The sequence below is a fragment of the Acomys minous genome (genome assembly GCF_964271855.1).
Source record: "Acomys minous genome assembly, chromosome: 1".
NCBI classification, from domain to species: Eukaryota; Metazoa; Chordata; class Mammalia; order Rodentia; family Muridae; genus Acomys; species Acomys minous.
In genome coordinates, this window is record NC_140483.1 from 27,925,776 (window position 1) to 27,944,423 (window position 18,648).

Here is an 18,648-nt window from a genome sequence, read left to right on the forward strand (position 1 = left end):
ATGCCAGAACACACATGTATAAACACATGTATGCATAACGCTGAACCAATGGATGCCTGTTATGCGATTCCATTGAATTAAAGTCCACACTTAAAACCATGCTATGAGAGGTCAGAAAAGTTTTGAGGGAAGAGAAACAATAGGAGTGGGGCCCGTGGGCTGCTGCTGCTGCCCCAGTATGTTGCTGCTGAGATCAGCCTGCTCTGTTTGAAAACTGCATCAGTCTATTGTGTATATGCCTTGTGGTTTTTGTACTTTCTTGTGTGTATTGTGCTTGAGGGATAGTAAAACAGCACACTTTATTTTTACATGTAAAACCACTTTTAGATTCCTACCAGTATTTCCTCTTTCTTGGAACTCCTGCCACAATCAGGAAAAAACTCTGATAAACATAAAAAGAGAAGTTTGTTTTATTGACGAGACTATCATCTTTTTGTGTCTTTAGTTGCCATTCTGTCATTTGTTTCTCTTACCAACTTGTAGTTTTAAAGCTTATGAACTTCCTTCTACTGTATGTCAAATATATTTTAAGTGACAAAGCTTCAGAATTAAGTAGTATGGGTGTTAGGAGAGTATTCCCTTAATAATGAAATCAGCTTAAAAAGACACTTTGTTTCTGAGGAGCTACTACCACTACCAACTGCTTTGCCTCAATAACAGTAAATCTCCCTGTGACGTGGAGCCACATGAAAGAGATGCTAGTGAAAGGTCTTCGTTTTATCTCTTGCTGACATCTGCTCTCTTGACTAGGCTGCTATCGGAACATCTTTACACTATGTCAGAATGTTAGTTCACCACTGTTGCCACGTTACTCTTAGTTTCTTTGGGATTCTCTTTGTGACCTTTGTGAAGAGAAATGTTCAAAAATTGAATTGGGAGCTAGAAAGATGGCTCAGTGGTTAAGAGCACTGTCTGTTCTTCCAAAGGTCATGAGTTCAATTCCCAGCAACCACATGATGGCTCACAACCACCTATAATGAGATCTGGTGTCCTCTTCTGGCATGCAGACAGAATACTGTATAAATAAATGATAAATAAATAAATAAATAAATCTTTAAAATTTTTTGAATCGGGCATTGGCTAGTTTGTTTGGTTATGGATTTTGAGACAGCATCTCAAGTAGCCCTGGCCTCAAAATCCATTTCGTAGTCAAAGCTGGTCTTGGGTTCATGATTCCCCATCTACCTTCTAAGGATTGTGATTCCAAATGAGGTTAAATAGGATGTTCTATTTGAAGTAAAATTGCACATAATTTTCTCTGTTTGATTTTTTAAAAAAACAGTACATTAGAAACTAGTGTGGCGCATGCTATTTTCTTTACTCTTCAACCAGTATCAAGTTCTTTTTTTTTTTTTTCAGTATCAAGTTCTTAAATGACCACTGAACTAAATATTTTGTTGTAGTAACTCAATTACTGTGATGAAGTCTGCCTTTTTGATGCTTTTGATTGTGGGTGCTTTATTAAAATACTGTTTTAAATATATTATAGGCTTACTGTTTTTGACAGGTTTTATTATGCAGAAGTTGCCTGTGCATGCTTATTTTTGTTTTTGTTTTTGTTTTAATATGTAATACATAGACGCTCTGCTGTCGCCCGCATTCAGGAGTTCTTCCGGAGGAGGAAAGAAAGGAAAGAAATGGAAGAATTGGACACTTTGAACATTAGGAGGCCATTAGTAAAAATGGTTTATAAGGGCCATCGCAACTCCCGGACAATGGTACCAGATGCTCATGGCATTCTTGATGAGATTGCAGTTTGTGGGGGTTTTTTCCTGTGGTGATTTTGTTACTTCTTTATTCACGCATGGTTCATTTAGTCTGGTAATATATTGCAAGAAAATTCTACCTTACTAAAGAAATATATGTAAGCTAGAAAAATTACTTTAACTTAGAACAAGTAGTTAGTGTATCTGCCTACCTATCATCTCGCCGTCTGTCTATCTGTCTTGTCTATGCTTGCTGGCCTCAGGAGTTTACTATTAAATTTATTAAAGCTCATTTTACTACATTTTGTTAATTTGGAATGGGAAATAAATCTGTACATGAAAGCCAAGTTGATTATAAAATACAGATACATTAATCGTAATACCTTTTAAACTAACAGCTAAAAATTGGCTTCGGTCATTTTATTCTCCTTGGTTTAATTTCTTCATCTTTGACATAGCCAGGGTAGACCAGGTGATCCCACAGATGAAATGTAGTATTTCAAATCCACTGACCTGCACATCCAGTGCAAGGCAATTAATGTAACTGTTACTCTATAAACAGTTCATAGTAGAAAGTGTTCTGTATGCCCACAGTGTTACCACAAAGTACCTGCAAATTGTAGTTTACCTTTTTTAGTGTTAGGTAAAACATAAACTGAAGTGGGAAATGATTAGCTATCCTTGTACATGTCGTTGGTAGTTAACAGTTTCATCATTTTATGCATTCCGCCAACTAAAATTGTAGTTGAAAGTAATTAAAAGAGGGCTGAGGATAGAGTGGAGTGGTTGACTGCCTGCTTAGCGTGCACATGACCCTGAGCTCACTTCTCAGTACAGAAAGATGAAAACTCAGGGTAAGTAAGTATGGCTGCAGCACCATGACTTGCAGGATCTCCTTCTTACTGTCTGTGTGAGCACCAGGGAAATGATTTTTAAAGACATTGTTTGACATATAAAGATCTTTTTATGGTCATTTCATGTATATTTATTAAAATAGGATAGCTGGTCAGTATATCATATTCCTTTGCTTGCTTGATTAAATATACCTTGTTAACTCTGTGGGCTTCTAACAGTTATTGAAAAAAAAAGTACTGTTTTTTCTTGACAAGTACTAAAGACAACAATTCCTTTTTTTCTATGAAATGTTTTTTATTCATAAAGCTAAACTGAAATAATTTTCAGAAAGTTCGTTCATATGTATATACTTTTTTCCATTATACTGTTGTAAGCCTATAAATTTCATTTACTCGCTTAGCATGTATGAAGTACCTGTTGTGTGTCAAATACTGTTGAAATCTGCTCACAGGGGAGGCTTCCCATGCTTTCCTGCCATGTTATTGCCAGTGGTGAAACACTGTCATGATTTTAAGATTCTTAGAAGAAAAAACTTCAGTATTTAACTTTTTTATTTTTTAAAACCAATTCATTTTCAGCATGAGAATGGAATTTGTCTTTCTTTTGTTAATGTTGACTTGGCTATCCTGTTTCTTAAAATCCCTCAGATAAAAGAAGCCAACTTCTGGGGTGCTAACTTCGTAATGAGTGGCTCTGACTGTGGCCATATCTTCATCTGGGATCGGCACACTGCTGAGCATTTGATGCTTCTGGAAGCTGACAATCACGTGGTCAACTGCCTGCAGCCGCATCCATTTGACCCAAGTAAGATATCTTTTGTAGAACAAGTACTAGAAATCGTTGGTGTCATTCATCAGTTGTAGGTAATATTAACAAAAATCTGAATTATCCTACTTAGCACTGCTAGAGATAGTTATAACTCTATGTGGGTTTAAAACAAAGAAATTGTTGTGCAGATGGGAGAGGGGTTCACAGAGCCCCAACCCTAGCTGAGAAGACACTGGCAGTCGATGGCTGCAGGTGAAGGGAGAGTCAGTTTCCTCAGAGATATGGCTCCTGGTAAGAGCATGTGCCATGCTCTGGAGGATGGCCCAACTCATCACACGCTGGCAGTGCTAATTGGACTCATAGGTTTAAAAATGAGTGCACAGTGTTGGGAGGGAGACATGATCGGATGCCTGTAGGGGAGAGTTGGAGAAGAGGAACTAGAGGGTGGGTTTAATCCTGTTGTATACATGTATGAATCTCAAGGAACAAATAAAATTTTTTAAAGGTTCCTAACCTCAAAAAGAAAAAAGGGTGCTTTTGACAGATATTATAAGGAAATAGCTTAAAAAGTTTCTTCTAACATTTTGGTTTTATTGTCTCGTAGAGTCTAGCATGACTGAGATTCTCATAATTTATTCAAGATAAACCTTTTTAAGTTTTCACAGGTCTGAGTTAATTTATTAGCATAAAGAGAGAATTGGTGGGCTAGAGAGATGGTTCAGTGGTTAAGAGCTCTGCCTGCTCTTCCAAAGGACCCAGGTTCAATTCCCAGCATCCACATGGCAGCTCAAAACTGCCTGAACTCCAAGATCTGATACCTTCACACTAATGCACATAAATTAAAATTTGAGGGACTTGCAAGGTAGTCTTAAAATTTTGCTCTATACTTAGTTACTTTTAGGAAATGTTCAAGATGATAATTAACAATTAATTTAATAATAATAATAATAATAATAATAATAATAATAATAATAATAATAATGTACTGGAGAGTTGGCCCAGCAGTTTAAAACATTTACTACTCTTGTAGTACACCCAAGTTTGGTTTCCAGCACCCACATCAGACAGCTTACAACCACCAGCCTTAAGGGAAGCTGATAGATACCCTCTTCTGGTTTCTATAGGCCTCCTAGAGGTGTGTGTATATGTATACACACAAACACAGTTTAAAACAAATCTCTTTGGCCTGGTGTGGTCACACGCACCTTTAATCTCAGCACTCAGGGCACAGAGGTAGATGGATCTCTGTAATTTCTAGACCAGCCTGGTCTACGTTGTAAGTTTCAGAACAGCCTGGGCTATGTGGAGAGAGAGACTGTCTCAACAAACAAACAAATACTTTCAAAATTATGATAGTAGTTTTAAAGCTAAATTTTGTTAATTTTGCACCTATGCTTAACATATGATAAATATGTAAAAATTTTTCTAGTTTTAGCCTCATCTGGCATAGATTATGACATAAAGATCTGGTCACCACTAGAAGAATCAAGAATTTTTAACCGGAAACTTGCTGATGAAGTAAGACTTTTACTATACTTACTATTTTAATTTGTTTCTAAAATGCTATTTTAAAGAAAACCGTTTATTATTAGTTGTTAATATAAAACAAAGGCATTTGGTTAAGGCAGTCAAATCTTTAGTCTTTGCACTCATGAGGCATAGGCAGGTGGATGTTTGTGAGTTCAAAGCCAGCCTGGTGGTCTACATAGCAAGTTCTAGGCCAGCCTGGGCTACATAATGAGACCATGTCTCAGAAAAAAGGTGGGGAGGGAAAAAGAGATCAGATCTTTTGAAAAAAATAAAAATGAGATAAAACATACCTACAATACTAGAAGTAAAAATCAGATTACTATCTTGCTAATTATTGACTTTACTAACATTAGGTATATTTCTAAAGAAAAATAAGTTTGTCGTGCTTATTATGTATAACAAAAATCATTTCTAAGTTCTGTCCTCATTAAGAGTGTTTTAGCTGAAAACAAACTGAATATACAGCCTGGAATCCACTTTGTACCACTCAGAAGCTGAAGCAAGAGTTCTGGTCAGACTGAGCCATATGTCAAGACCCTGTTGCAATAAGCAAAACTGGAGGCGAGTGGGGAGCAGAGACACACACACTTACTGTTTGCCCTGCTCCGTAACTGTAGACTCTTCTTTTCTTATTTGCAATTCTTCATAGAGAGAATTAGGACTGCTCCTTTAGTGTCAGTCAGGTAGAGCAGCAAGTGAACAGACACTTTTCCTTTATTGTTGTTTTAAGACTTGCTGAGGTCCTTGGTTTTATTCATTTCCATGAACATTTTTAGCTAGCATAGACAATGAAGGCTCTCCATGAAGGAGGTGTGGGGTGTGATTTCACGTACGGAGCATTGCACCTTAAGTATTCTGCTCCTTGTACTCTCCCTCCTATAGCACAGGTCCACGACAGTCTCCCTTCTGCTTTCTGCTTTCATGTACATGTGTGTGTATGTATATAAAATTCGGCATATGAGAAAAAAACATGATAGTTTCCCTTTTGCTTTCATACCATACATATATATACGTAGGAGGTGTATAATTCTGTATATGAAAGAAAGCATGATAGTTTTCTCTCTGCTTTTGTATCATATATATGTATATGTGTGTATAAAATTCTGCATGTAAGAGAAAGCCCAAGATGCTTTGTCTTTGTACTACTGTAACCCTCTCTTGCCTTTCCCTGTATACCCCCTACTCACCCCTTTGTTTTCATGCTAAAAAAAACCATACTCTCTGTGTCTTTCTGAGTCTGGCTTATTCCAGCTAACCCAGGTTTCTCATTTCTACCCATTTTCCTGCAAATGACAGTCTAACCCCTTTTTATGCTCACTGAAATTTGATTTATACATGTGACATTTTCTTTACCCGTGCATATCTAGACTGTTCTCTTGCTTGGCTGTTGAGAGTACTGCAGCAATAAGCGTAAGTCTGTGGGTCTCTGTGTGATGCTGCTTAGACTCCTCTGGAATCAGCATGGGAGTGGCGTAGCTGAATTATGTGGTCGTCCTGCTTGGAGGCTTTGAGGAAGCCCCGTAGGGGTTCGCATAGGGCTGCACCAGTTTATTTTTCTACCAGCAAAATCTTTTTTCCTCTCCAACACTTGTTGTCATTTGACTCCTAAAGATAACAGTTTTGATTGTGGTGAGATGATATCTCAGTGAGGATTTGTTGTTGTTGTTGTTACTGTTTTGAGTCAGGATCTCACTTTGCAGCTTAAGCTGTGCCTGTGCAGGTGCTAGTGTTAAAGGTGTGCACCACCTCATCCAGCTTCCATTGTGGTGCATTTCTCTGGAGCCTGGGGGTGTTGAACATTTTCTTTCTGTTTGTTGGTCACTTGTATTTTATTTGAGACTTTTCTGTCCAGTTATTTTCTCCGTTTATTTATTGGACAACTTGGTTTTTTTGGTATTTAATTTTTTTTTCTGCTCTCTGTTAGATACTCAATTTACCCAGATTTTTCTCCCATTTTATAGATAGTCTCTTTGTTAGGGTAATAGGGCGAGGCCTTTTAAGTTGATAAAATCCTATTTGCCCAGTGTTGGAATTATTTCTTGAGTATTAGAATCCTTTTCATAGAGTCCTTCTCTGTGTTTGTATCTTGAAGTGTTTTCCCCTAGCACTAATAGTTTCAAGTCCTGCATTAACAATCTATTTTGAATTGGATTTGGTCAGAATTAGAGAGATGGCTGTAATCTCATTCTACATGGGGAGTTCCAGTTTTGCCAGCACCATTTGCTTAAAAGGCTCTCTCTCCAGTGTGTGTTTTTTACATACTATAGAAAATCTTTCACTTCCTTGAGTGGGTTTATTCATGGCTTTCTGATACATTTGTGTACTTTGATACTATTGTGAATGGGGTTGTTCTCATTTCTTTTTTAGCATGCTTGTTACAGGAAAATGCTGATTTTGTATATATATTGCTACTTTGCTTGGGAGGGGTGCGTCAAGAAAGGACAAAGGGGACTAAATATAAATATGGTTCAAGTACAGGATATTCTTGAACTAAATAAGGTTACCATGGAACCTGTCATTTTGTACAACAAGTATAAATTACTTTTTAAAAGTAATACTGGTCTCTAATTTTCCTTTAAGTGCAAGTTAGAGTAATTGTTTGACATTGAATAACTTTAAGGCAGAAATATAGACACTACACATAAAAACAATGAAAAATATTCCTCTTAAGACTGATTGTTTTTTGAAACTGTTTTTGTAATCTTTAAGGCAAAGGTGCTATTACTATATCAGCTTTGACCCGTTGTTAACTTGCTGTAGGTTATAACTCGAAATGAACTCATGCTGGAAGAGACTAGAAACACCATCACTGTTCCAGCCTCTTTCATGTTGAGGATGTTGGCGTCACTGAATCATATCCGAGCTGGTAAGAACCTCTAATCTATTATTAAAATCATCATTTTACTTGAAAACAATAAGCCCTGCTTTACAGAGGTTTCTATGATTTTGTTAATATCTAACAATGAAAGCAACAAGTTCAGAACTAGTATCTCTTTGTGTGAACATTTGTCCACTGCACAGTGAATTATTTTCATATAAACTATGTTTATTGAAAAATGGTTAAATGAAAACACAGTTGCTTGAGAACTCTGTCTTAGGTGATCTTCTCATAATACAGAATTGAACCCTGAACCTCAGGATACATTGTGCTGCTGGGCATGGTGGCACTCCCTAAACACAAGGGAGGCAGAGGGAGGAGGCTAAGTGTCCAGAGTCACTCACCCTAGGCTACATATTAAGTTCAGGGCTAGCCTGAAATACATGAGGTCCTGCTTCAACTAACAAAAAACAAAAATAAGAACAAATAAAGTTATGCTAAATACACTTTAACATAGATTTATTCAAACTCAATAATGCCCTGATTAAAAACAAATGTAACATAGTAAGGAAGAAAATTATATCAGTGTATTTTCAATAATTTTTTTAAAGATTTACTTATCTTTATTCTATGTGTGTGGGTTTTTCCTGCATATATATATCTATGTACTGTGTGTATGCAGTACCCACAGAAGCCGGAAGAGAGTATTGCATCCTCTAGTTACAGACAGCGGCTGTGTGAGTGCTGGGAACTGGACCCTGACTGGGTGTAAGAGCAGCAAGTGCTCTTAGCTAAGGAGCTGTCTCTTCAACCCCTCAGTACACTTTTAGATGATAAGCTGTGGTTCAATGACTCAGATCCAAAAACGACTTATATTACAACTAATATTTAAGAGTAAATTGCATAATATGTATTCATAAGAGTAGAAAAATATGTATAGTGAGTGTGTTTATCAAGCACGAATGTTTATCACATCTCACTGATTTCATAAATGCATTCATATCTTGGGCATTGTGTATCATTTGTAGACTACCTATGTGTGTCAAATATAACTATTGATGTATTTAGCTTTTTTTGAGATGGGGTCTCTCTGCAGTCCTAGTCTCCTGCATCTTGCTATGTAGACCAGGCTAGCCTCAACTTCACAGACATCCACCGGCCTCTGACTCCTGAATACTGGTGTTAAAGGTGTGCACCACACCGAGGAAGTTCTAGCCCTTTGAAAAAAATTAAAGATTTTATTTTAGATTTATTTATTTTATTTTATGGTATGTTTTACCTGCATGTACATACATTCTCCACATGCATGCCTAACACAGAGGAGCTCTAAAGAGGGTGTTGGATCCCTAGACCTGGAGTTGCAGATGGGTGTGAACCACTGTGTGGTGGTGGAAACTGAGCCTGCGCCTTCTGCAAAAGCAGCAAGTGCCTTAACCCTTTAAAGTAGGTTTTCAATAATTTGCTCAGGCCTAATAACTGTTGAAAGCCTGAATTGATGCCAGCTTCCCTTTGACTTTGAGTTTCATGTACAGTCATGTATTCGGGTCATTACTCTGATAGGCAGGCCACCAAAGTCTTCCTCTCCTCAGAGTTTCTATAATTATACTGTTCCCTTCCATCTGGTGTTTGGTGTGGTTCCCTTCCTTCTGTTGTGAACTGTTTTCTTTAAGATTGACCTTAATATTTTCCACATTACTTGGGGAAATATGTCTGTCATAAAGTCCTAAATGCCATCCTTACTGTGGTAGTGACTTATGCCATTGCTTTTTTCATGGTGTGATACAGCTTATCTTCATAAAACATATTTATTTCTTCAATGAGTCTTCCTCTAGGGTAGAGCTCAGTGGTACAGTGCTTGCTTACTGTGCATGAGGCTCTAGGTTCAATCCCAGCATGGCAGAAACAAAATAAGGACATTCAACACCTTCATTGGACATCCTGGCCTAAGCCCTGAGGACAGAAAGACAAACAGATAGACCTTTGCCACCCAAAAGCTAATAGTGTAGTCTGAAAAGACAGGTTCACAAGTAGTGTATATTTAGAATGAGAAACATTTTTCATGGTTTAAAACAGTTCTGAGGGTTATTTATAGTAGATACTAAAAGGATTTTGAATTTGTGTGATTCTCATATCTGTGTTTTCCAGACCGATTGGAGGGTGACAGATCGGAAGGTTCGGGTCAGGAGAATGAAAATGAGGATGAAGAATAAACGACTCTTTGGCAAGCACTTAGATTGTTCTGAAATTTGTATACGACACTTTTTTTTTTCTTTACAGAACTTTAGTGCAATTTAAGGCTATGGGGTTTTGGAGTTCTTCCCCATTTTTGGGATAACCAAACATTAGTTTGGAATGAGTGTGTGCATGAGTTGGGAGAGTGTGTAAAACAAGCAAAATGTTTTTGAAACTTTTTGCCGTGTGTGGAGTCCTTGAAAATGCAAAGTGCAATACTTCCCTCCCCTCAGGTGTGGGGCTCAGATCACTGTTGAAGTCATTTTCATTGCAGTGAAAATGTTGGTTCAAATAAATTTCTACACTTGCCATTTGCATGTTTGTTGCTTTCTAATTAAAGATATTGGTTGTCTTAAGATACCTTAAATTTGACTTTTTATTTAATTATTTGCTACCTTGACCCACATTTTCCAGTCATTTCTCTAACAAAAGAGAATTTGCTGTTTTTTTTTTAATTTAATACAATTTTTCATCTTGACCTCTTTGTGACCAGATAACGTAAAAGGGCCTTTACATTTCTCTTCCAAAGTACTTTTTCTTCACCTTCAGCTGCTGTCTCATCCATACCAGCCACTGAGCCTTACGGATGGTTCACACTAGCACAAACTGAAGGTGCTGCCTCTGGTCTACCTCTCTGTCCATATTCCTGACTTCACTGTGATCAGGTGGCCAACTCTCGCATCCACTGCATACAGTCCTCCATCCCTAGGCCTATGTGTATCTTATATTGTTTGTCCTCAGCTGCTCCGTAGACCTAACCTTTCCCACCTCCTACACTGTCTGCTTGTGTTTCCCTCATTCTAATTAAATGCATACATCTCTCCAATACACTTAAAAGAATAAAGTCTTTTCTCAACACCAGGCTATTGTATATTTATATATTTTATAATCGTCATCCACACAAGCATCCATGGCTGCAAACCTCTTCTAGCAACCAGATCTGCCAGATGGGAGAGAGGCAGTTGCTGCCTCCTGATACCTTACAGGTAAAAATACCTTGGCAGACAGAGTGGTGGACCTGTTGTTTAGTGCAACAAAAGGACGACTTCAAAAGCAAGACTCTCTATTTTCTCTCCTCTCTCTCTGTGTATGTGTGTGTGTGTGTGTGTGTGTGTGTGAGAGAGAGAGAGAGAGAGAGAGAGAGAGAGAGAGAGAGAGAGAGAGAGACAACACAGCGTTTGCTGTTCTAGGTTTATAGGTGGAACCCAGAAATGTCCATAGGCCACAAGTCTAAGTGCAAACTGACAATTTACACAGATACACACATTCCAAAACCATTTAATCAGGTAAACAAAACTAGTCTAAATACACTTTTACTTATTCATAAATACTGATTTATATATAATAATCACAACAATTTTGTCTTCAAAAACACCATCCAAAACTTCAAGTTAAATATATTTCAGGGTTGGCTTGCGTCTTTATTGTTCTTGAAGTTTGGTTTTTAAGCACTTCTTCCTCATCATCAGAACAGCATACAGGGCACTCTTTTAAGCATATCTATACCACCAACAGATGCATTTCCAGGCACACAGGGTTTTTTCTACTACACTTGGCTTGGTTTCATCACCTAAGTCCTCTGGGACTGTCCTTGCCTGTGGGAGGAACTGGCTCACCTGTGAATTTTGGAGTTTCAAATAGTGTCAAAAGGAAAACCAGAAGTTGCTGCAGATTCCTAAGCCATTAATACTGCTTTTAAAAATGGATTCTTAAATAAACGCAGCTTGATATATTGTGTGCTCAGGGTTACACTGACCAGAACTGTGCTTGTGGTACCTTGTGCAGACTGGTGTTTGTGCTTCGAATTCTTTCCATTAGATGATCACCTGACATTAGGCCTGGCCAGCCACTGGCATCACTGATACTCCTCACGTCTTCCTCCCTACCTAATAGGGCCCAGCTGGCCCACTCCGCTAAGGATGACCTTTAACCTCCCTGTGCCTCATTTCCCTTGGCCTACATGGCTTAATCCTCTCTCCGCCTCATGACCAAGACCTAGGGATTTGGTTCAGACTCTTGTTTACCTCATTTGGAGAGACAGCTTTATAGCCTTCCTGGATTCTCACTCCCTCTTCCCAACCCACAAGGACAGTACCTGCCTGTCCCTCCTGGTAGTCTCTTACGGCTGCTCACAGCCATGTTCCTGGGGTTCACATCATAACTGATTTTTGCTCTTCCTCCCCAGGCTTCCTCTGGTTCTGTACACTCCTCTATCTCCTCTGCCTCTTCCATCAGTCTTGGAAGGGAAGAACTCTAGGAGCTGGGAGCCAGGCACTGTCACTTCTGAACAATGCTATCCTCAGTACCTAAATGCACCGGGGGGGGGGGGGGGGGGGTGATCAAAGTTGAATTGATGTAGTTTGGGACTGTATAGATCATCTTTAATTTGGGGCAATGTAGAAATACTTCTTTTTTGTGCAAGGTGGTCATTAATGTGAAGGAAGACTCACTAGAAAAGCTCATTTTTTGTTGCTACTAACCTCTCATTCCAAATTCTACTCAGCTTTTCCACCCTCCTCTCTATTGCCCTCCTTTTATCATCACTCCTTCATTTTCATTAATAGCAATAGTAATTCCCCAGGCAACAACCCTCAGCATGACTATTCTAAATTGGATAACATATCTTTGGATGGTTCTCATGTATTAGCGATCCCGGTAAAACAGAAAGGATTCTGCCCCCATCAGTTACACTGAGAAACAAGACCAGTGGTTCAGGTCTCCTTGCACCTATGTCCTGTGCTGGATGCACCATGAGCATTCCTGTACTTTACCAAGCACCCAATGCAGGTAGCATCCTTGGATTCTGTGTCCCTAGATACAATAGATTACAAAACTTCATTTTACAGATGCAAGAATACTGAGTAATTTGTCCCCTAACACCTCGCTAGTAGTTGGCAACCTGAAATCTTAACTCACAGCCAAGCCCACACACCACCATCCCTACTCTATCCCATCTGCCTGAAGCAAAAGAAGATAGAATATTGGAAGTTCCCAATTAGTGCCTAGCACCTAATAGGCTCTTAAGTGAGGCACACAGTGGGACCTATTACATGCCTGTTCTTGGCCTCTTGTTTACTCACATAATCCTCACTATTCCTGCCAGACAGGAGACAGATGAAACGAGGCTGGACATGTGTCACAAGTTCAACTCATGATCCATTGAGAAATGTGTCTGTAATGTGCACATAGTCCATTTGAAAAAAACCACAATAGTTCTCTCTCAACCAACTAGCAAGCTCTCTCACTGTATCAACATTATTTTCCTCCTCTTGTCTCAACCCAAGCTGCACTGCTCTGTTGCAGATACTGAGTTTGTCTTGGTGGTGATGGTTTACTTCTTGCCTGAAAGATGAAATCAGTTATACAAATGACAATCTACTGACATTAGCACCAAGGGGTCATTGTCTTTACAATCCTTCACCCTGCCTGTCCCGGGAGCAGTGATTTGCTTAAGGTCACAAAGCCCAGTACAGCTAGTTCCTGTGAACCCCAGCAGGGGTCACACACAAAAGGTAAGGATCAGTTGTCAAGACCAGGGATTTGCCATGACAGGGCTCAGAGGAACAAGCCTCCGTGTTGTTATGCTTTGTTTTTCTTTCCACAGCCATGCTGCTACCAACTAGCATCTAAGATCTTGAACTCCAATTTGGGGTGTCTGGCCAGGGAAAAGCTACGTGTTGAGTTTTGTACACTGTAGTGCACATTCCCACAGCTGGCATCTGGAACACAGCACAGGCACCAAGGCAAGGGTAAAAATATTCGAAAAGAAGCAGCAGAGATGTCCCACTACCCTAAAAGTGATCCTGTCAGAATCAGAAGGACTGAGGTATTTAAGCAGACAAGTGGCCAAACGCCCTGTCCACCACTACCTATGGGTCCCGTGGGGAATGCCTTAAGCCTGTCACTGCACAGTCATTTGCAGCTAACATGGCAGGGTTTAATTGGAATGATAGATGGGCTTCTGCACAAAAGGCAGGTGTCCTCCAAAGAGGACAAAAGAGAATGTGTGGAACTATCTCTCCTCTACCCTCCCCCCATCTCTCTAGCTCATTTGAGCAAATCAGAATCCCTGAATATGCAAGAACATAGTTCTGGCTGCTAAACATCCTCCAAGACAGTCCAGATGGTCACCTCCTTCACCAGCCCAACCACTGCACCCTAGTTGGAATTACCTAGACCTTCTGGAGCCAGTTTGTCATTGCTACCTGATCCTCTGCATCCCCTCTCCTACCCCTCCCCCATGGTGAACACTAGTGTTGCTGCCCGAGTGCTTGGTGAGCTGCGTACAGACCTGAAGTGGTGGACAGATGAGTAGAGCTCACTCATTAAAATAGAGTGGGAGTGAAATTGAGTGGTCTAGGTCAGAGCTCTTCTTGTAGACCGTGAGTTTAGGGGTCGGCCAGTAGGGTTCAGAGGCCTCAGCATCCTCCCCATAAATGCCAGGGCAACCAGGAAAAAACTTTCCAACCTTTGAGTGTTAATAAGCCAACCTCTTGCACCAGCTGGCAACTCATACCTAGAGGGCATGCTCCATTTTTGTGCAGACTTGTTAACCAGGAATATGATCCCTCCAGATACCAGACAAGTACTAGAAAACGATAACAATATAAAGAAAAGAGAAATATTGCCAGGACTGAGAGCAGTACCTGTCCTCTGCCCTCTGCCACTCCATCCAAAATCCTGCCAATCCCCCACCCATGACCTGGAGTAGGTCATGTTGACAAAACCAACCACACAAAGGCAGATGCTGAGCCTCGTGGAAGGTCTTCAATAAACAGCAGACCAGGAACCACGGGAAAGACACCGACACGCCAGGAGCCAGGCGGCCCACAGAAAGCCTTGAAAAGTAAATTGGTCTGGAATGGCTGCCTCAGGGCAGACATGGCAAGATCCTGGCCTCTTCCTGTGCTCTGTGGGAGCCCTGAGCATTGCCTATCTCCCAGGCTGGAGAGCAGCAGGGAAGCTTATCTTCCCAACCGCCACAGTGAGCACTCAACGGCCAGACTTCAAGTTCTAGCTCAAAAAGCAAGAGCAGCCCAAGCGACAACTCCCGCCTGCTCTCCCACCTTTGCCTCAGCTACGGAACCCTCCTCATACCCATGTATGTCTCTGTAGTCAGCGTTTAGGACTGGCCTCAACAGCCAAGCAGTACAAAGACACTTGCCAGAGCGTGCAGACGGCTCTTCATGTGTTCACTAAACACACACTCAAAAGTATACAAATGCGGGTTCACCCACTGGTGGTGGTCAGTCTTTTCCCATCTCTTCAATTACACAGTCAGAAGGCATCAGCAATCAGAGCTGGAATTATCTTGGAGGCTACTCATCCCAACTCCTCACTTCTTTCATTTCTGCAAATGGCCTAGTGGCAGAGTAGGAGGTTGCAGGTGACATGCAGACAAAGACCAAGCTGGGCCAAAAACCCAGGCTGTGAACTCAGGCCCAGTGCCCTTCCTACCTTGTGCCTGCCCCAAAGTTGCAGTGACAGTCACAATTGCTCCTGGGAATTAAGACCAACTATGTTGGTCAGCCACTCAAGGATCTCCTCATCTCCTGTGTGAGTGATTTCCTCCCTCCCTCAGATTCTCCCCAGCTGTGATGACATCATAGCTGCAGTCTTAGTGATCTGCCCTAATCTTCCCCCATTGCCTTTTTTTAAATTCTGGAAATGAACTGCCTGGTGCTAATCCCTATTTGTTATAGTGGTTTCTCCCTTCTTTTCAAATACTAAAAAAACCTGTCGACAAGGAGGTGGGTAGGTGGCCACATCTTGGGTGGCCTGTGGGCTGTCCCTACAGGCCAGGAGTAGGTGCCACCAAAAGCCAAGTCCCAATTAGGGCAGTAGATATGGGGTGTCAATGTCGGGTGCTCTACTCCTGCCTGCTCTCTGGGCTGTTTTGCATTTAGTCAAGTACTTGTGGCCTCATGCTGCCTGGGTCAACCACAGGGAGCCCCCAGATGGTCTTACAGTGTGCTGAGGAGGGCTCTGCCATCCCACAAGGTGCACTTGGTCAGGACTGCCTCGAGAGGCCTCACTGAGACCACAAGCAGCCAGACCAGCTGGATGCTGGTGAAGACATGATCCACATGGTAGCTTCCCTGTAAACCTAGTCCTCCCGAAGCCACAGCCATATCCCCTGCTTTTTCTGTGTGCTTTGGAAGCTTCATTCCATCCCAGGGGCCCTGAAGCAGACCATATGTGCCTTCACAGCAGGCACTGCAGTCAGACTGGAGACAGTACTTTGCAGTCCTCCTGGCTGCATAACAGATGTTTCTTTAACAGCAGCGTCTGGTCCTCTGAGTGGTGACATCTTCTGGGGTCTTGGCACAGACACCATTACCAGTAGCTCCGCTGTGGCCCCAGTCCCCTCTGAGGCCTTCATCTCTGTTCTGCAGCTAAGACATCCCCTTCCTCGATGCTCTGTAGCTGCAGCCTCTGATTCACAAGAGTCCTGCTGCCTCGACGGCCCCCAAAGCTAGCCCCTGGGACGGTCCGTGCTGTGAACAAGACCCCTGGCAAAGCCTCCTCCCCAAATAAGTTGATTTTGGCTTCAGCCTCAATGGCTTTAGCCAAGCTGGCTGCATAACTGTCCAAGGACTTGTGTACTTCAGCTTTCACATGAAGAATAGAGTTCTTGGCAGCCTCTGTGGGAGAAGGCGGAAAGGACGGTTAGCTCGTTGGGGGCGGGGAGGGGGGTTTTAGCAGGGGACCCAGAACCTTTAACCATCCCAGGAATGTTAGCTTGCTGATCCAAGGAAAGGAGACCAACAGAGGTTACAGGTATGGATTTTGACATCAGAGCCCCCCAGGATAGAATTCTAGACTTTGCAGTTTACTGCCTGAGGAATGCCCGGCATTATCTTCTAGTTTAGTGTCCTCGCTATAAAAAGAGGAGATATCTTTCTTCACATGGTCACTGTGACAAATGAATGGACAAATTCTTCCCACAATGTTTTAGCCTTTATAACTTCAAAAATACTGTCTTCTCGCAGCTCCTGGGACCAGCCTGGCCTGCGGATGGAAACTTGCGCAGACCCAAATGTCAGCATTGTCTCGTCTCCATCTCACACCAAGCTTCCCTAGCTGTGGAAAGCCTCAAGTGTGGAAGTGAGGTCAACAATTCCACTGTCCTGTGAAGGATCAGGACCCCCGACACCTACACCGGATAGAAAAGAAGGGTGGAGGTGGCTCCTAATTACCAAACCTGAGCAGGGTACCACAGACCTCAGTGCCTAAGCTCCCGGAATATGTGTGGTGAACTTCTCCTCCCCTTATGTTTTCTGGGGCACAGGCAGCTTGTGTGCCACTCTCCAGGAAGGAAAGAAGTAGAGAGACCTGACTTTAGCAAACCCTGTCTTGATCCCTACCCAGGATAGGTGTCATTCCCTGCTGGCACCTTGTTCTACCACCTGACCAGCAGAGGGCGCTTCGGACTTACTCACCGCCATGACACAAAGTGGCTGTCACTGTATCTGCTTTGCCAGAGTAGACACTTAGATACCTTCCTCTACCTCCTCTCCCTCACTTTGAGTGGGATTAGGGGGGGGGGGGTGGAATGAGGTCAATAATGAGCCTATATTTATTTTCATACTCAGCATTTACACCTTAAAGCCCCGGGCTCCAGCAGATGGGTGGCTCCATTATGCCAGTTGCTAGTCTTGGTGAGACTCGAGAGAAAAGAGATTCCTACACCGGAGGGCAGCCTGAGTGGCTTCTCTGTCACTTGTCCTCTTGGCTTGTCTGGAATGGAAATTAACCCCAAGTCCCAACGCAACCAGCACTCTCTGTGGTAACAGGTGGCACAGGAAAGCCCAGTCAACTCCTGTCCCTGCAGGTTTCAGGCTCACTCATCAGGCAGCTTGGCCTCCACTAGCTGTGGGCCGCATTTCCACTCTCCACCGGAGAAAACAGGCTCAGAGATGCAGGTTCACATCTATAACTGCACACCACTCACAAAGGAGAGCAAGCTCCATGGGCTATTGTCGAGGGCATGGAAACTAGTTCATCCAATCAGGTTACTTCCTTCCTGAGGTAAATGCAAACATTCTCATTCCCATTCTCTCCCTCTCTCTCTCTCTCTCTCTCTCTCTCTCTCTCTCTCTCTCTCTCTCTCTGTGTGTGTGTGTGTGTATGTATGTATGTATGTATGTATGTATATATGTGGGTCTGTGTCTGTGTACAGCTACAGCTGCATTTTCCCCACTTTAGATGCTGCTTGCTCAGAGTCAGAAGTGTCACTAGTAGGGTTGCAGTAATTGGGAGGAGGCAGAGGTGATGAACCCTTGGCACGTTCTGTGGTAAGGGTATAGCTAAGATCCTCTCCTTGCCCACGTGCTTTACTGAAGCACTCCCATAAACCAACCTTTGATCTGCTCCACTTCGTCTTCAAATGTCACGGAGCTCCTTCTCTTGGGAGGGCAAGTACAGTGCTGGGGAGGGTTGTCATCAGAAGTGCCATCTTCCAGCAGCATCACATCTGTCCCTAAGGCAGACAGATGATGCACGTGTAACTACAGACTCGAAGGCCTCTTCCCCCGTCTCTCTAATGTCTCATGACCCTGGCCCCCAGCCCTTCAATCCTCATAAGCAGGAGGGTTATGAGAAACAGCCTGTGTATCACCCATCCCAGGAGCTCACAGACAGTGAAGGGGCTGCCACACAGTCAGTTGACCAGATAATCTAACCTACTGGTGGAAGGCGCCCGAGGAACAACACCCAAGTTACCTGGGGTAGTCCCCT

The 18,648-nt window shown here is 42.1% G+C and overlaps 2 protein-coding genes across 8 annotated transcripts in view; one reads left to right on the forward strand and one right to left on the reverse strand.

The window, feature by feature from the left end:
• The window catches only part of DCAF6 (DDB1 and CUL4 associated factor 6), a 100,947-nt gene extending 90,724 nt beyond the window's left edge, over positions 1 to 10,223 (forward strand). For all 3 annotated transcript variants that reach the window (XM_084790048.1, XM_084790049.1, XM_084790050.1), the window contains 5 exons: positions 1,580 to 1,718; positions 3,209 to 3,365; positions 4,759 to 4,847; positions 7,620 to 7,725; positions 9,823 to 10,223. In XM_084790048.1, coding sequence (XP_084646174.1) covers positions 1,580 to 1,718; positions 3,209 to 3,365; positions 4,759 to 4,847; positions 7,620 to 7,725; positions 9,823 to 9,887 — 556 coding nt within the window. In that variant the 3' untranslated portion in view covers positions 9,888 to 10,223. The remainder of the gene's footprint in view (positions 1 to 1,579; positions 1,719 to 3,208; positions 3,366 to 4,758; positions 4,848 to 7,619; positions 7,726 to 9,822) is intronic.
• Positions 10,224 to 11,167: 944 nt separating this feature from the next.
• Positions 11,168 to 18,648, reverse strand: part of GPR161 (G protein-coupled receptor 161) — a 41,871-nt gene continuing 34,390 nt past the window's right edge. For all 5 annotated transcript variants that reach the window (XM_084790210.1, XM_084790212.1, XM_084790211.1 and 2 more), the window contains 2 exons: positions 18,272 to 18,391; positions 11,168 to 16,553 (listed from right to left, as the gene is read on the reverse strand). In XM_084790210.1, the coding sequence (XP_084646336.1) occupies positions 16,288 to 16,553; positions 18,272 to 18,391 (386 nt within the window). In that variant the 3' untranslated portion in view covers positions 11,168 to 16,287. The remainder of the gene's footprint in view (positions 16,554 to 18,271; positions 18,392 to 18,648) is intronic.